The 15,923-nt window shown below is 44.1% G+C and overlaps 1 protein-coding gene across 4 annotated transcripts in view; it reads right to left on the bottom strand.

The window, feature by feature from the left end:
- ADAMTSL3 (ADAMTS like 3) overlaps positions 1-15,923 on the bottom strand; it is a 368,889-nt gene that overhangs the window by 351,786 nt on the left and 1,180 nt on the right. For all 4 annotated transcript variants that reach the window (XM_027571545.2, XM_027571543.2, XM_027571546.2 and 1 more), the window contains exon 2: positions 15,445-15,545. In XM_027571545.2, the coding sequence (XP_027427346.2) occupies positions 15,445-15,513 (69 nt within the window). In that variant the 5' untranslated portion in view covers positions 15,514-15,545. The remainder of the gene's footprint in view (positions 1-15,444; positions 15,546-15,923) is intronic.

Raw genomic sequence — 15,923 nt, 5'->3', positions numbered from 1 at the left:
ATGTAATGTATGGTGACTAACATAACAATAAAGAATTTAAAGAAAAAGAACAACAACAAAAAAATTCCAGCAAGGTTTTTTTGTATATATAGACAAGCTTATCCAAAATTTATATGAAAATGCAAAGGAACTAGAATAACTTAAATAATCGTGATAAAGAAGAATAAAGTAGGAAGGAGCATTGTACTCAATTTCAATACTTGTTATATAGCTACAGTAACACAAGTAGTGTCTTATTGGTGGAGGGATAGACATATAGCTCAATGGAACAAAATATAGTCTGGAAGTAAACCCACACAGATATTCCCAATTGATTTCTGACAAAGGAGCAAAAGTAATTCAGCGGAAGAAGGAGAGTTTTTCCAACAAATGACGCGGGAGCCTTTGGATATCTATAGGCAAAAGTAAGCCTTAGCCTTAACCTCATACCTTATACAAAAATTAATTCAAAATGAAACACAAATTTAAACACAAAGTGTAAAAATATAAAACTTCTAGAAGAAAGCATGGGAGAAAATCTTCAGAACACAGAGCTGTGCGGAGTTCTTAGCCACACCACCAAACACCATGATCCACAAATGAAAAAAAGTGATAAACTGAACTTCATCAAAATTAAAAACTTTTGGTCTACAAAAGACCCTAATTAAGAGGCTTTTAAGAGATCAAGCTACAGACCAGGAGAAAATACTTGCAAACATACCCCACAGAGGGAATTCTAGCGTACCACAGAAGCTACAACTCCTTTGTATATAACTCAACTTACTACTAAAGAGAAAGCAGAGAAGAATCTCTGAATTCTAAATGCTGAACGCAGATTAGGACTACACATGCACTTCTACTGCCAACTCCGGTCTCGTAGTAATTTCCATTGAGCTCCTTCCTTCTTGATCTCATCAGGGATTGTCAGTCAGTAGATTGTTAATTGAATCTCGGAATGATGTGCTAATCCCACAGTCTTACATTAAAGAACAGAGCTCTGAGCTCAGTGAGTACTTCCACATGAGCTACAGAAAGATGCCCATGTCCTGGGTGCCATGTGTCTTTTGAAGGACAAGCTTCCCTTGGTTATTACTAGAATGGAAAAATCTGTTAATTCCCTCCAGGAAACCACTCAAGGGCTAGCCAAGGGAGAACTCTGGGAGCCAAGGCTGGCTTGAAACACCTGTGTCCTGGGGTGGGCACCAAAGTGGATCAGCAGGCAGCATAGAAAAAAATCAGAATGAGGCCAGAAAGGACAGAGACTCTGGCCTGTCACTCTCCAGGGATTCACCAACGCCCCACTGAGGAAGGACCGAGGGCTGCATCAGCACACCATCTGTGTTGCTGTGTGCACACACATGTGCATGAGCCTATTTATTAGTTTCATCAATTAGCTACGTAATAAACCATAGCTAGCTCATTCCACAGCATTGGGTTGGGCTCTTCCCTCCCCCCACCCCAAATCTTTCCATTGTCTGTTAAAGTGTCAGGTTGCTAAGTACGTTGCTAAGGACCTACCAGGCACCAGCAGTCAGCACCCAGGTACACAGTGGGCACGAGCCAGGTAAGCAGCCTCCTCACATCGGGGCCTGAACAGAACCCACCAGAGCATGGCCGCCTGCCACTCCACGCGTTCCTTCCCTACTCTGTGCACCGAAAGCTTTCCTGGCTCTCACAAGGGCAATTGCTAATGCATCCCAGAAAGTGTTTACAGAGTGTGCAGCATAAGTGCTCCACCCCCAAAGCAGTGAACATTGATGCCTGCCACATGCTGGACCTCCCAAGGATAGAAAGGAGGGTTTGAAGGTCAGCTCAAAGCCACTGGGCTTCCTCCAAGACGCAAGGCCACAAAGCCCAACCTGAAGCATGAGGCAAAGCATGAGACCTCGACCAGGGTCTGGGAAGGTCTTCTTTCATCAGAGGGCCATGGAGGAGGGAGTATTAAGGGCCATGGTTCCTGTGACCACTGCTCCATGGAAAGAAAGCTCTACATTTTACATGTAAAGTGTGCCTTGAAAGGAATTTGCTTTAACTAGCCACAGGGTATTGGACCTGCTTCAATCTGGCCATCCCACACATTTCCCCCTCTCTCCCCTCCCAACCCGAGCTTAGTATGACCAAAAGTTATTGCCAACAAATGGGCAACCTTCCTCCAGAAGGACAGCTATGCCCCTCACCCCTGGGCTGGCTTCTTACCATCAGTTCCTTCAATCTTCAGTCCCGGCAAATGGGCAATCATCCAAGCCAACAAACAGAAGCAAACAAGCAGAAGGCAGTCTTCACAAGCCCTACCTTCACCCCAGTGGAAAATTCTGACAGTGCTTTCTTCTTTCCAGACTCATCTGGAGTCCCAGAAGTCCAGATCCCACTGAGCAACCACAAGTTTTGCTCGTAATTTTATCCACACACACCCCTAACTTATGAGTACCTTATTTTTGGACTTTAACAGTATGGGCCCCTTTTTTTCATAAATTATAAACTCCTACTAGTTTATTCATTTTCTAACATAGCTTAATATGTACCCCTAAATGAGCTACATCAACCCTCAGAATTCCAGGCTCTGAAAACCAAGGTGGCCACTTCCATCTAGATTTAAGGGTGATGCAGTTTAAAATGAAACAGACAACATTTTTTAGTGAGTGTATGGTGACATGGGCAATCTCCCAGGGAAACTCATGGGAGTGTGAACTGGCACAAATGGGTAATTAAAATATTTGTGTACCAAAATGTTGAAGATTTCATTATGGATAATATTGGAAAAACTAAAAAAACAACCGGGAGGCCAAGATCATCAGCAAATGGGGAAGCAGAATTCAATTTTACCCAACAGCTGGACCCATTGTTCCTCTCAAGGAGAGAACTATCTCTGTTTATGAAAATAGCGAGACAAGCACTTGGAAGGGGGAACGGGGGGCTCCTGAAGACAAAGATCAGCAGGAGACAAGAAGAAAATAGGTCGACTGCTCCTCTCCAGGGCTCAGTAGGACTCAGTGTAGGGAGTGAGTTAACAGCAGATGAGAAGGATCAGAAGAAAGACAGGGGATAATAGAACAGCATCCCCTAATCCAGGGAATATAATTTATAGTCAACTACCCATGGAAATTTAGAAAAACGTCAAAATGTCAGCTATCCTTGCCACATTCGTGAAATTGAGCACTTCAAAAGTCAGCATTTCAAAACTTAAAATGTAAAGACTCTGTTCAGTGAAGAAAAAAGTCAGAAATGAAAGCAAAATTTTAAAAAATTTTGAAAAATGACAAAATACCTCCCTCTGCCCCACAACATTTTTAATTTTTGATGAAACAAAGTTTCTAGGGAAAGGTACATCACCAAAATTGATTAAAGACATAGGAGAAAACCTGAATAATCCAATAATCATATAGAAAGTAAAAAAAAAGCTGTCAGAGAATAGTCTCCCAAAAAAGGTTCTATGCCCCATTTACTAACAAGTTCTTTCACATCTTCAAGGAACAGGTTATTCCTGTGCTATTTAAGCTGACCCAGAAAAGAAAAGAAAATGATGGAAAATGCTCCAACACATTTTTTGAAGTTAACAAAAATCCTGATATAAAAACCTGAAAAATATAGTACTCACCAACATTACTTATGAATACAGATGTAGTAGTTTTCAACAAACTATTTGGAAACCAAATCCAGTTGAATATTAAAAAGATAATATATCATGGCCAAGTACGGTTAATGCTAGGAACACAAGGATAATTCAATATTAGGGATCCCATTAATATGATTCATTGTGTTAGTAGGTCAGGGAAGTCAAAGAATATGGTCATCTAGATCTCTCTGAAGAGCCCTGATAACCAAGCATGCTGGCTATTACAGCTTTATGTGTATACCACTGGCAACAGTCAGTTCAGCAGGGGAACATGACGCCCCAGGAGATCAGAGCTACTCTAGGTGATGGCCAGCCAGAATCTGGGAGCTGTGCTGGGAGTCTGTCTCATTTATCAACCCTCTCCCTCCAGCCAAGTATCACAGAATATGGAGGTCTATTAACCAGGGCAGTGTCTTCTCAAACTGTAAATATAGCCCATTAGTGGGTTATGAAATTAATCTATTGGGTTTTAACCAGCCATTTTTTTTCCATGGGATCAATTTGAATGGAATGGGTAAAAAAGCAATTATCGCAATGAATCCTTCATAGAAATGATAAGAATTGTTTCTTGAAACTTTTGTTCCAGTAACATGAATACATGTACACATATTGTAAAATGTACTTCTTCCTGGCTAGCTTTACATCGTTGAAGTGAAACTTTGCTACAATTTCCCAATTCAGTAATATTTGCTTCCGATGAGGGTGTAAGTGTAGTGATTAAAGGATGCTCTCCAGAGCTCTACTACCTTCACTGAAAAGCTTGGCATTGTGTCCACTGATTGATGAATGGATAAAGATGTCACACACACGCACACACATGCACGCACGCACTCCCTGGAATATTATTCAGCCATAAAAAAGAATGAATCTTTCCATTTGCAGTGACATGGACAGAGCTAGCGAGTATAATGCTAAGCAAAATAGGTCATTCAGATAAAGACAAATATCATATGATTTCACTCATATGTGGAATTTAAGAAACAAAACAAATGAACAAAGGGGGGGAGAGAGAGAGAGATGAACCAAGAAACAGACTTAAGTATAGAGAACAAACTGATGGCTACCAGTGGGGGGGCGGGGGGGTGGGGGGTGGAAGAAATAGGGGATGGGAATTAAGGAGGGCACCTGTCGTGATGAGCACTGGGTGATGTATGGAAGTGTTGAATCACTATATTGTACACCTGAAACTAATATCACACTGTATGTTAACTGGAGTTAAAATAAAAACTTTTAAAAAAAGAAAAGCCTGGATTTGCCAGATCAAATTAGAGTATTTGAAAATATTCACTCCTACCCCTACCCCCCCCACACACACAAACACATACCCACATAATCTCTATGGGAAGAGCACACTTGCCTACTCTAGTGATTTGGGGCTTGGCCTTTTAACTCTGCCCTGACTTCACAGTAGGTAAAGGTACTTCCCTACCCCCTGACCATGGCTTCAGCTATGTGAGTTGCTTTGGCCAATGGGATGTTAGCAAAAATGACTCAAGTAGAAGGCACAAGAAAGACCCTTGTGCATTTGGACCTATTCTCATGTGTGTCTGTTATCATCAAGAGAAGAACATACCCTGGCTAGTCGGCTAGCCTAACCAAGGAGGGTGAGAGACATATGGAGCAGAGCCCCATTACCAAAAAAAAAAAAAAAAAAAAAAAAATCCCTATCAGAACGGAACCCTCACAAGATCAATGAATACAATTTTAAAAATAGAAACATAAGCAAAAAATAAAAATAGAAACATAGGCAAATGTGGTCAATGAACATGTATAAACATGTATCACTAGATAAATTTCTCAAAACAACAGTCACAGATAAATGATCTCTCTTTCAAAAAGCTCAGGTGGAAATATAAAAGTATAAAGAAAACACTTGACAACAAAAAAGTGAGCTTAGAAAAAGAATGGCAAAAATTAAAAAATAAAAACATTACAAATTTGAAGCCCACACTAAAAAACCTTTCCTGAACACACAACACACACTTACGAAGAGAAAAAAACTGTTTACAACAAAATAATTTACATCACATCTAGATGAAAATTTAAGACAGAATAAAGAAGAAATCATGTTAGATATCATGGCAGACAAAGTGAGGACGTACAAGGGGAAAAAAATCAGTACTGGCCACAGAGTTCTCTTCAGTAATACTCAACGCCGAAAGGTCCAGAATCGATATTTACAAAGACCTCAGGAAAAAGGTGAGAAAAGTTTTCTTTAATTGTATCATTGAATTTTTTGTGCTTTGTTCTTTTTAAGAGATATTAACTATACGTACGTTGGATCCCCTCATCATTTTTCTATTATCATTTTTTTATTATTATTATGTTATGTTAATCACCATACATTACATCATTAGTTTTTGATGTAGTGTTCCATGATTCATTGTTTGTGCATAACACCCAGTGCTCCGTGCAGAACGTGCCCTCTTTAATACCCATCACCAGGCTAACCCATCCCCCCACCCCCCTCCCCTCTAGAACCCTCAGTTTGTTTCTCAGAGTCCATCGTCTCTCATGGTTCGTCTCCCCCTCCGATATCCCCCCCTTCATTCTTCCCCTCCTGCTATCTTCTTCTTTTTTTTTTTTTAATCATATAATGTATTATTTGTTTCAGAGGTACAGGTCTGTGATTCAACAGTCTTACACAATTCACAGGATGGAACTGGAGGATATCATTTATTTGTTTGTTTATATTTCATCTTGTAGAATACCCACTCTGTCTGGCACGTTCCCAGTTCCTTAGACATTGTGTCTGTGTCATTCCTCACAGGGCCAGCTGCTGCTGAAGAACAGCAGAAGGATGTGAGTACAAGACCGAATGAACTAGAGCAATCTGGCGCTTCAATTCTCCTTTGGCGTCTGGCTCATCCTCTTACTAACTAAGCTCTTTCCTTGTCTCTAGAGCAACATCTTTCTTTTATTGTCAACACTGGAAAGTCAATGAGGTCCACAGGAAGCCCCTTAACCCACAGCTCTTCGTTCTGGAAAGTACTGCTCCCTCTCCCCACCTTCTCCCCTTCACCTTCAGCAGCCTCTCTCTGCAGAAGGTCACCTTGAGCACCTAGACCAAAAAAACTGTGTCAACAATTTTCCCCTTCAACTTTGGGTTGCTTACCATTTTTGGTGTCAGGTAAGACCTCTTCGGGGACAATACCCACTTCTTTCGAGTCCCATCAGGGCCCCCAATTTCACTGTTCTTACCAGAAGTTTATTAGACAGGCACAATTTGTGACAGTCACCCTTAGGGAAATCTCTGTCCTGCTCCCAATCCAAGGAGACACATATCCACCTTCAGGATCCTCTCTCTCACATCTACGTTCAACAGTACTCAAAAAAAAAAATACTTCATAGTTTGTGTTGGGGGGCTAGTACCATTTCTTTATTTCACTGAAGATAAACTTGTTCTTTTTGTTGTTTGTCTTGTGTAGTTTTGAGCGAAAGAACTCTGGTAACTTCCCCATTATGCCAAATCCCTTTTTAAAAAAACAGGATTTTTGTTCTTGGAACTTGACCAAATCATTTGAAAGACCTTCTGGATTAGTCAAAACTATAATAATGAAGAGAGGTCTTGCCTTAATAGTTACTGAACACGCTACAAAGCTACAGGAAAGTAGCTTGTTTAAAAATATGGTATTAGCACAGGAAGAGACCAGCAGAATAAATAAATAAATACATTCTAAAATTAAAATGTTAATGATCTTTTAAAAAGACTAGAAGAAGACACATATAAGTATATATTTTCTCTCAGTATGATGTTATTTCTAAGCATGGGGCAGAGGCAAAGAGCTCTTAAATTAAGAGACTCCTAGAGTAGATGGCTTGAAAATTGTAAATGTCAGTGTATCCAAAACATAGATAAAAATAAAATATTCATGACAAAATGGGAAAATTATTTGCAACATATGAAAGACAAAAGGTTAATATTCTTTATATATAAAGAACAGAACACTTACAAATTAATAAAAAGTTCTCAATATAAAAAAATTGGCAAAAATAGGAATATAAAATCTGTTATACTATTTCTAATGTCTTAAGGAAACCTTACACAAAACCAGTAATAGAAATGGCCCAAAAGTATTTTTAAGAATCTCTCACTACTAAGACTTCCTTAAACCTTATATCGCCAACTACCGCAAAGTAAGCGTACACATTGAGAGAAGCTTTCTGAAAGAGAACCTGATAGTGTAAATTTAAGGTCCTAAAACTGCACACAGCTTTTGACCACCTCCCCAGATTATGTCTCAACTAATACATTTTCTAGAAATGTTTTCAAAGAAAATGATCACAAATGTGAGCAAGGACGGATATGCATGCATTTTTGTAGCAGCATTATTTGTAACAGCAAAAAACTGATCGACCTAAAGTTTTAGCAGTAAAGAATTACTTAATAAAAATGATGCAGTACTAGGAAGACCTTATATATTATTAGAGGAAAAATATTTAAGGACATATGGAAATATTCCTCACATTGTTAAATCTTTAAAAAATTATAATCAAAATACAGTATAATGACTTTTTTAAAGATGCATATATGTTAATATTCTAGGAAGAATATTAGGAATATATGTATACAACAAAATCCTAACAATTGGTAGAATTAAAGATTATTTTTGCATCTTTATCTTTCCATGCTTTCCACATTTTTTAATAAATATATTTTATGTTTTTAAAGCAGGAAAAACACACAATGGAAATTTGAAAAGAGAGTAAAGAGAATTTGAAGAGTCCTTTAATACTGTAAATGAGTTTTATTAATAAAATAGGTATTCTTCCTTTTTCTAAATTATTTTCAAAATAAAAGGCTACTATATTTATAAATGAAGACTTGGAGGACAAATGCATTTCTGAGTATTTGACCACAATAATTTATAGCATACATTGGCTGGAGCTGTTCAGTGATGACAAATTCCAGAAAGTAATGGCATAAAATACTTGGGAGAGGAAATTGCTTTATGCTTCCATGCTATTTATGGAAATTAGCATCTTTGTAAAAATAAACTGCAAGCAATCACAATCATAAACCTTGAAATGTGGTTTCTATAAGATGTTAGCTCCGGTGCTTTAAGATCCATTAGCAAGGCAGTGGGGGAACATGGCCCACTTTTCTGTTACGCAGCAATTACATATAAGTGGTTTTTTCCTCTTGTATCTTAAATCCTTTCTTTTCTCCTGGATGCTTCCCTGTGGAGTACATATATACTGAAATGTTCACCTTGCCCAGAACAACCTTGCTAATGACCCTGCTTCCGTCTCAAAGAGCATCACACATTTCCTTTCTCAGTGCCTCAGCTTCTGTAACCCACATCTTGCCCTGAAACTGCGCCTTCAAACATCACCATTTCACAAGATCAGGGTCAACTTTCACGTTCACTCGTCCCTAAAACTTGTTCAAAACCTGAAGGAATCTTCACTTCTTCCCTCTCTCTCATTCTCAACCCCACGGTAATCACTTGTCAGGATCTGCCTCCTCAGGTTCTAAAATGGTTTCCCTACTCACCCTCTTGCCTACGGCTAACTCCCACCCGTGCGCTCTTGTGAACTGAGTTGAAGGTCTCATTATTACCAGCCTGGACCAGGGCTAGCTGCCTTCCAAGTATCCTCTGCTCAAGGGCATCACCAGCGGTCCAGTGGAGATACCCTCATGGTGCCTCCCATCACCTCCTGAACACCCACAGGACTCCAGGCTGCCCCTTGAATAAAGTTCTCCTTATTATTGACTTACATAGCATGCTCGCTGAGGTCCTCTCCAGTATAACCACAAACTGCCTTTGCCCAACCTGATTTCATACCCCGTGCCGCCATGGACCTTACTCTTCAAACATATGGTATCCGTGGAAGCAGAGGGGTGGACACAGATTTAAGAAACGAGTTCTAAGATGGCACAAATACAAGTTAGTGACAGAATGGGTACAGGGCAGGGCAACAAAGAAGAATGCAGCTAGAGAGAGCCCAGGATTCTGGCTCAAATGACCAGGTGAGGGAGAATCTAAGCATTGAGATGGAGTTGGGGGCAGGGGGGATGACGACTTCCGTTTAGGAAGTATTGTGTTTGAGCCCCCACCCCCCATCGGGAGTAGCCCAGAGGAGGTGGCTAGTAGCTCCTGGATATGCTGATGTGCAGCTCTTGGAAGAGGCAGACAGAAGCCTATCAGAGATACGGGGCCTCTTCCATTTGGAGAGGTTTTTGAGTTTCGAAAAGAAAGAAAGGAAAACCAAAACAGACTTATCAAAATTGTGTTTTATTTCCAATGTTTATGTTTAGACGTTAGAGTAAAATAGAAGACATCTTTTTATCTTTTCAGTGTATGTAGAACCTTCCTGGAAGAGAACATTTCAAGGCGTGGATGACTATGAGATCTGGATCCCCCTGGTGATAAATCCCAGGCAGAAGCCGCTGGAAAGAAAACCAGAGGAGTGATGGGAGGTGCCTGGAGAGAGCGTGGGAAGAGAGAAAGAACAGGCCAAGTGCAGAACTCTGGAACTGAGCAGCTTTTTTAAAAAGCCAGAGATGGGAAGGTGAGAGAGGCAGAAAGAGAGAGGAGTCAGGTGTCACCTATGACAAACAAGGACAGGGCTCCCCTTCATCCTTCCACTGGATTTTCATGGGATCTACCCAGTGACTCCATCCTGCAGTTACAGACCTCAGGGGCAACTTGGTAATAAGGTGGACCCTGCCTCCAGGACAGGCTGAGGTCTTTCCACTCAGGCTCCTTCCTGAGCGTCCCACACAGTGTGGAATCTGCATCCAAAATCACTGTGGAGGGTGAGGTTACTCAGAGAGTACCTTTAAGACATAAAACCGAAAGCTCTGGAAGAACTCTACCTAGAGCAAAACTGGACGAAGAGAAAAAGGCCCACAAGGGTGTGTCAAATGTGTAGCAAAGCACAGCCAACTAAGGAAAAAGTTATTTTAAGGACTATTCAAATAAGTAACAAAGATGTGAGCATAAGATGTTCATTACAGGTGGCTGATGGCAAACACCAGTGAACGAACCATCCTAGAAACAACCGAAATGTCAAATGAAGAAATAATGTGCTTCAACAAATTATGGTATCATGGGATATCCATAAGAACAGTGAACATAGCCGTTTCACTCGTAACATATATACTGACATGTGAAGATATTCGCGATACACCGAAAACGATGTGTAGCAGTAACTGTAGCGTGATCCCATTTATCAGAACATAACACATGTATTTATATCATATTTATGCACAGAACAAGTCTGGAAGATTACACATGAAAACACTAATAGTTACTATCTGGGTGGGAGTAGCAAGGTCAATTTTCCATTTTGCTTCTCCTTCAATTAATCCAGATCTCCTCTTTTTCTACCATTGAAGTGTCTCTGTGCATAACTTACCCGCTAGTGGTCAGTGCTGCTAGACACGGAAGGTCAAGCTATGGCAAGGAGGTCAATCAGTTCACTGTCATTCTCCGAAACCTCTTGTCTAGCTGGGGGGCCAGCAGGAACAGGGTCACAGAGCTTGGCTGGGGAGTTCTGAAGATGGGGGATCACGCAGAGGAGAGTAAGGAGATGAGAAGCGGTTATACCAGGACCTCACCAGTGTGGCAGAACTCACTCTGTGACGAGGGACTACAAGTGTTGACCGCTGTCTAACCGCTGCTCACGCACGACCCAAGTCACTCGAGAGGACACCGACCTGGGCTGCCGTCTGAGTCCACCACCCGCCTTCTCCTACATCAGGAGAGTGGTTCTGAGGAGGTGGTGGATTTCTGCACCTCGTGACAACCGCCCACGCTTGGATTCTGCCTCCTGATATAAAGGGGATGGGGTGAAAGCTAAAAGGTCGGGACGAACGTCTGTGGTGTCAGAAGGGGGGAACCACTGCCGAGGCCAGAACCAACACCAGGACGAGAACTACGAAAACCAGCACCTGCACCAGGACGACAGCCACCCAGACAACACTGCCGTCAAGACCCGAGCCACCCAAATATCCAGAATCACCGAGACCAGAACCCCTCCCGATTCCAGAACTGAGGAAACCGGAACGATGGCTACAGACCGGAAATTACACCAAGACCAAAAACGATGCCAGAGAGAACCCCTGAGACCAGAACCACCAAGAACCACCTGAAACAGCAACCCTTAAAACTTCCGAGCAGAACCACTGAAATCGAATCACTGGGACCACAATTCCCAGCAACACTAGCCCTGGCCCTAAGCCTAGAGCTGGGGCGTCGAACTTTACGTCACAATACTCATCGGGCCCTTTGCCAGTGGGACCTTTCCCAGCGCCGAAACATTGGCCATCGGTGACGGAGAGGCGCCAAGCACCCCACATTCTAAAGAGAGTGACCAACATCAGGCAGACACCCGCCTCCGAGCAGGGAGTGGGGAACTGAAGGGGCCTGGCAGCCCGAGAGAGGAGGTGGCGTGGAGAATCCGATGCCTCCACTAGCCGCACAGCAAGGACGCGTGCATTTCCTTCGGATCGAGTGGACGACGCCAAAGGGAGTGGGGGCGTCTGTTTCTAACTGAAGTGTGGTTGACACACGATGCTACCGTCGTTTCGGCCGCACCACACGTGATGTGGCGAGTCTGTATGTGATGCTATGGATCAGGGTTTAAACCACCTTGCCGGTACCCCAGCCCACAGAGTTGCACACTGGGCAAGAGGAGCCCAGCTGCAACAGGCAGGCGGGGCTGCACCCCCTGCTCCAGCAAAGGGAGGTCCCTCAGAGCCCCCCGAGGAAGCCGCACATGCCACCTGAGGGCACGAGAGTCCGCCAGAGCCAGACGCACAGCGGCGTCCGCCAGAGAGAGGCATCCAGTTAAACAGGAAGCTCTCTGCTCTTGTCCCCGTTCCCTCTGCTGTTGCCAATGCCAGGACGGCTGGACCCGGAATAACTAAAAGGAAGAAGTGTCCCAGAGCCAGTCCTCACCGCTGGTTGAGGTGGGAAGAGAAGAGACCCCAGCACAACCCCGTTCCACATACCCGGAGCCCCGGGTCAGCCCTACACGACACAGAAGGGAGGGGAGATTTAAATCAAAGTGGGACATAAGCGAGAGCACGGAGGACCACAGGGGGAGGGAGGGAAGTCCGAAGGGGGAAAATCAGAGAGGGAGACAAACCATGAGAGACTCTGGACCCCAGGAAACAATCTGAGGGTTTCAGAGGGGAGGGGGCAACAGAGCGATGGGCATTGAGGAGGGCACGTGCTGTGATGAGCACTGGGTGATACATGCAACTGATGAATCCCTGAACACTACACCAAAAACTAATGATGGACTATACAGTGGCTAACTGAACATAATTAAAAACAAATAAATAAATCAAAGTGGGGAATCAAAATTTTAAACCGGACTGGACTTTTTTTTAAAGTGAAAAAAATGAAAGTGAATCCGCCCAGGATTTCGCTAAGGAAGGCAGCTGCCTTCTCGGGGAAGACCAGGGTCCCCAGGGAGAGGATCTGGAGCCACAGGGAGCTTCCAGGGCTCGTGACACAGGAAGGGTGAGGGAAAGAGCAAGCTCCTCCAGAAACGCTCAAGAACAAGCTAGAAAAACACAAGACTGCCGACCTCATGCTTTGCTCTGCAATCCATCACAGTTACTTGTGGTCAGTGAGTATAAGAGGTTAAGTTGTCTGCTGATGTATTAAAGGAAATCTAGCTTTTATTAAAGGAGTTGGCACACCCCCGCTCCCTGTGGCTCAGCCTCGTGCCTTTTAATTCTCTACCAGCCACCTAGTGGCAGCACGTACAAGGCAAGGGGAGAGAGACACTGAGGAACATCTGAAGGCGCCCAAACGCCAAAGTCCCAATATACCCCAGAGGGGCAGCTTTGAATCAAACCCAGGCTGATCCTAGGCAGACAACCACGTGTCCATCCCATGAGCAGGGTCTCAGGACTGACCGACCCTTCACTAGAACATTCTCCCACGACCCATGGGGAGACTGCCCTGGCCAATCCCCCTCACCTGCGGGAACTTCCCTGAGAAGATGGGGCCCCACCTCCTCCTCCGAGCTGGTGCAGCACCGTCTGTTCCGCTGATGCCTCCCGAGCGCCCCCTACGGTACCACAACAGAAACTACAGGCACCGCTCCAGTTTTAAACCACGATCAAGGCAGCGACCGCAGCGGAGAGCTCAAGTCCGTTGCATACGCCTTACGTGCAGACACTGTTTTGTTTTGTCTGCTCCTTTCTTCCACTTGCAGGGCATGAACTCCTCCAAACAATTCTATGAGGTAGCTCCCCCTCTCTACACATGCCGAAACCGATGCAGACGAGTTAGTGCGACAGGTCAGGAAGCAGGGGCGCTGGGATTCAAGCAGTGGGCAGTGTGGATGATAGTGTGGTCTGAACCCTCCTTTTACGATCTCCCGCGCACACTGCCCCATACAGGGAAAAAAAGCTGCCAGAGGCACACAGATATGGAAAAATCCAAAAGAGGTCACTGAGTGATTCAAGCTGGGCAAACACTGCCCTTGGCCAAAGGTCAACAGACTGCCTCAAAGCACATTTAAATTTTATAGGGTGCAAGAAGACAAAATGAAACGCGGAGCCTTGAAACCTCAGCCCCAGTTGACCAGCAATAAAGCCTGGTTCAGATCTGCTGATGGGACAGAAAAGCAAGTCTCCACCACCTGCCACCACACTGCACCTCACTGACTAGAGAAACCCTAAAATCACCCTGAAAATACTTAACAAAAGACATCTATTAGAATGTGCTTATGGAGCAGCGTCAATAAAATGGGATGATGGGGGAGAAACCGAACCTCGACAACCAGTTTTCATGAGCCACCGAAATCATGGGGCATTGGAGTTGGAAAAGGCTCAGAAACAGTGTCCAAGAAAGTGAACTGAGAGAGGCAGCCTGGTTAATCGATCCCATGGTGTGTGTCTTTATTCAAGTGTGCATCCTCACTGAACAGACATTAAAGCCCTTCCAGCCCATATGCCCAAGAAATTACGTCTGAAGAGAGGGGTTGCCTTGTTCTAATTCCCACAAGGGGCTGTCCTGGGCTAGCAGCAGCCCTGGCGACACGACACTAAGATGTGCTCCGCACCTTGAGACTGACCGAGGGCTAGAAACTGCTTGGCTAAATCCAGGCTGCAAACGCCTTTGTCTGGCTTTCAGTGCTTTCAAAACTGGGAGGTTTCATAGGAAATCTGGATGGTCCAGCTATCTTGACAAATTAGAAGATATGGCAATCCCGGGCTTGAGTTCCCACTTGGCAATGACCAGCTGGAGGTGAGTAGAGGCTGCTCTAACCACATAGAGCATGTGCCATCCACTTTGCTGCTGTCTCCACCACTCCCTATCGTCTCTCGGGCAATACTATCTTCACTCCTTTATTTCAGTCTGCCCTGTTGGCAAATAAGGATGCCAGAGATGAGCTGCCCCCTACCCAGGCTAGTGGGAAAGACAGCAGTCTAAAGAAAGGACTGCAAAATAGTGTGATATGTGTTGACGGAAGTAAACTCGGAATACTTACTTAGTTACTTAGTGGCTGAGCTAATGCCAGAACCTGGGCTCTGCCCCATTCATTGCGTCCTGGACTCTGGCAGCCTCACCTCTCCTGGGCACATGCAGATAGCCATTCTAGACTGAAAAGACAGGGTCCACCACATCCCCAAGTCATTGCTGGTACGTGGTATCCAAGGGGCATCCAGGCCCTGATCAGGACTCAGAGAGGGTCCAAGGAATTTGAATCATTCTTACAGCTAAGACAACCAGAAATACCGTTTGCTGGAGGTTAAGAGAGAAAATCAGATTCTCTTTGGTATAGGATTAACACAAATCATACCACATCTTAGGTGATCTACAATAATGTTCCTAAGCAAGCGGAGGGATGCCTGCCATTCTTCTTCTCCTCCATATTACCTGCAGGAGGGCAGAGTGCATGAAGACCATCCATATCAGCAGCCACCAGGAGCTCTGCCAGGAAGCCATGGGGTCCAGCCTCCTGGGGATCTCTCTTGAGCCTACAAAAGAAGAAAAAGTTGGTTTCCAACCTGCTCTGTGACCAGTGGCAGCACCCATTACTTAAGAGACCAATCAGAGGGAGGGATCCTGAGCCTCCCATAATGTCTTGAAAAGGTTTGTGTAGGTCCAGGATGTGGAGGGCAGATGGACCTGCCTCCCATGTGCAACCCACACCTCCAGCCCTTCAGAAGCTGAGACATCTCTGCACCAGCCACTTTCCAGCTCATGTGTCAGCAGCAGGGTGTGGCTACTGGCATCTTACTCAGGAAGCCAGCCTGGAGCCAAGGATTAGGGCACCTGCCAGCTTCTTCGACTTCAGGCAAAAATAAATCTAAGACCAACCAAGCCAGCCCAGAGAGGGGAAGGGACCTGCCTAA

This window comes from Zalophus californianus, chromosome 6 (genome assembly GCF_009762305.2).
Source record: "Zalophus californianus isolate mZalCal1 chromosome 6, mZalCal1.pri.v2, whole genome shotgun sequence".
NCBI classification, from domain to species: domain Eukaryota; kingdom Metazoa; phylum Chordata; class Mammalia; order Carnivora; family Otariidae; genus Zalophus; species Zalophus californianus.
This window is presented reverse-complemented; position numbering and strand designations above follow the sequence as displayed.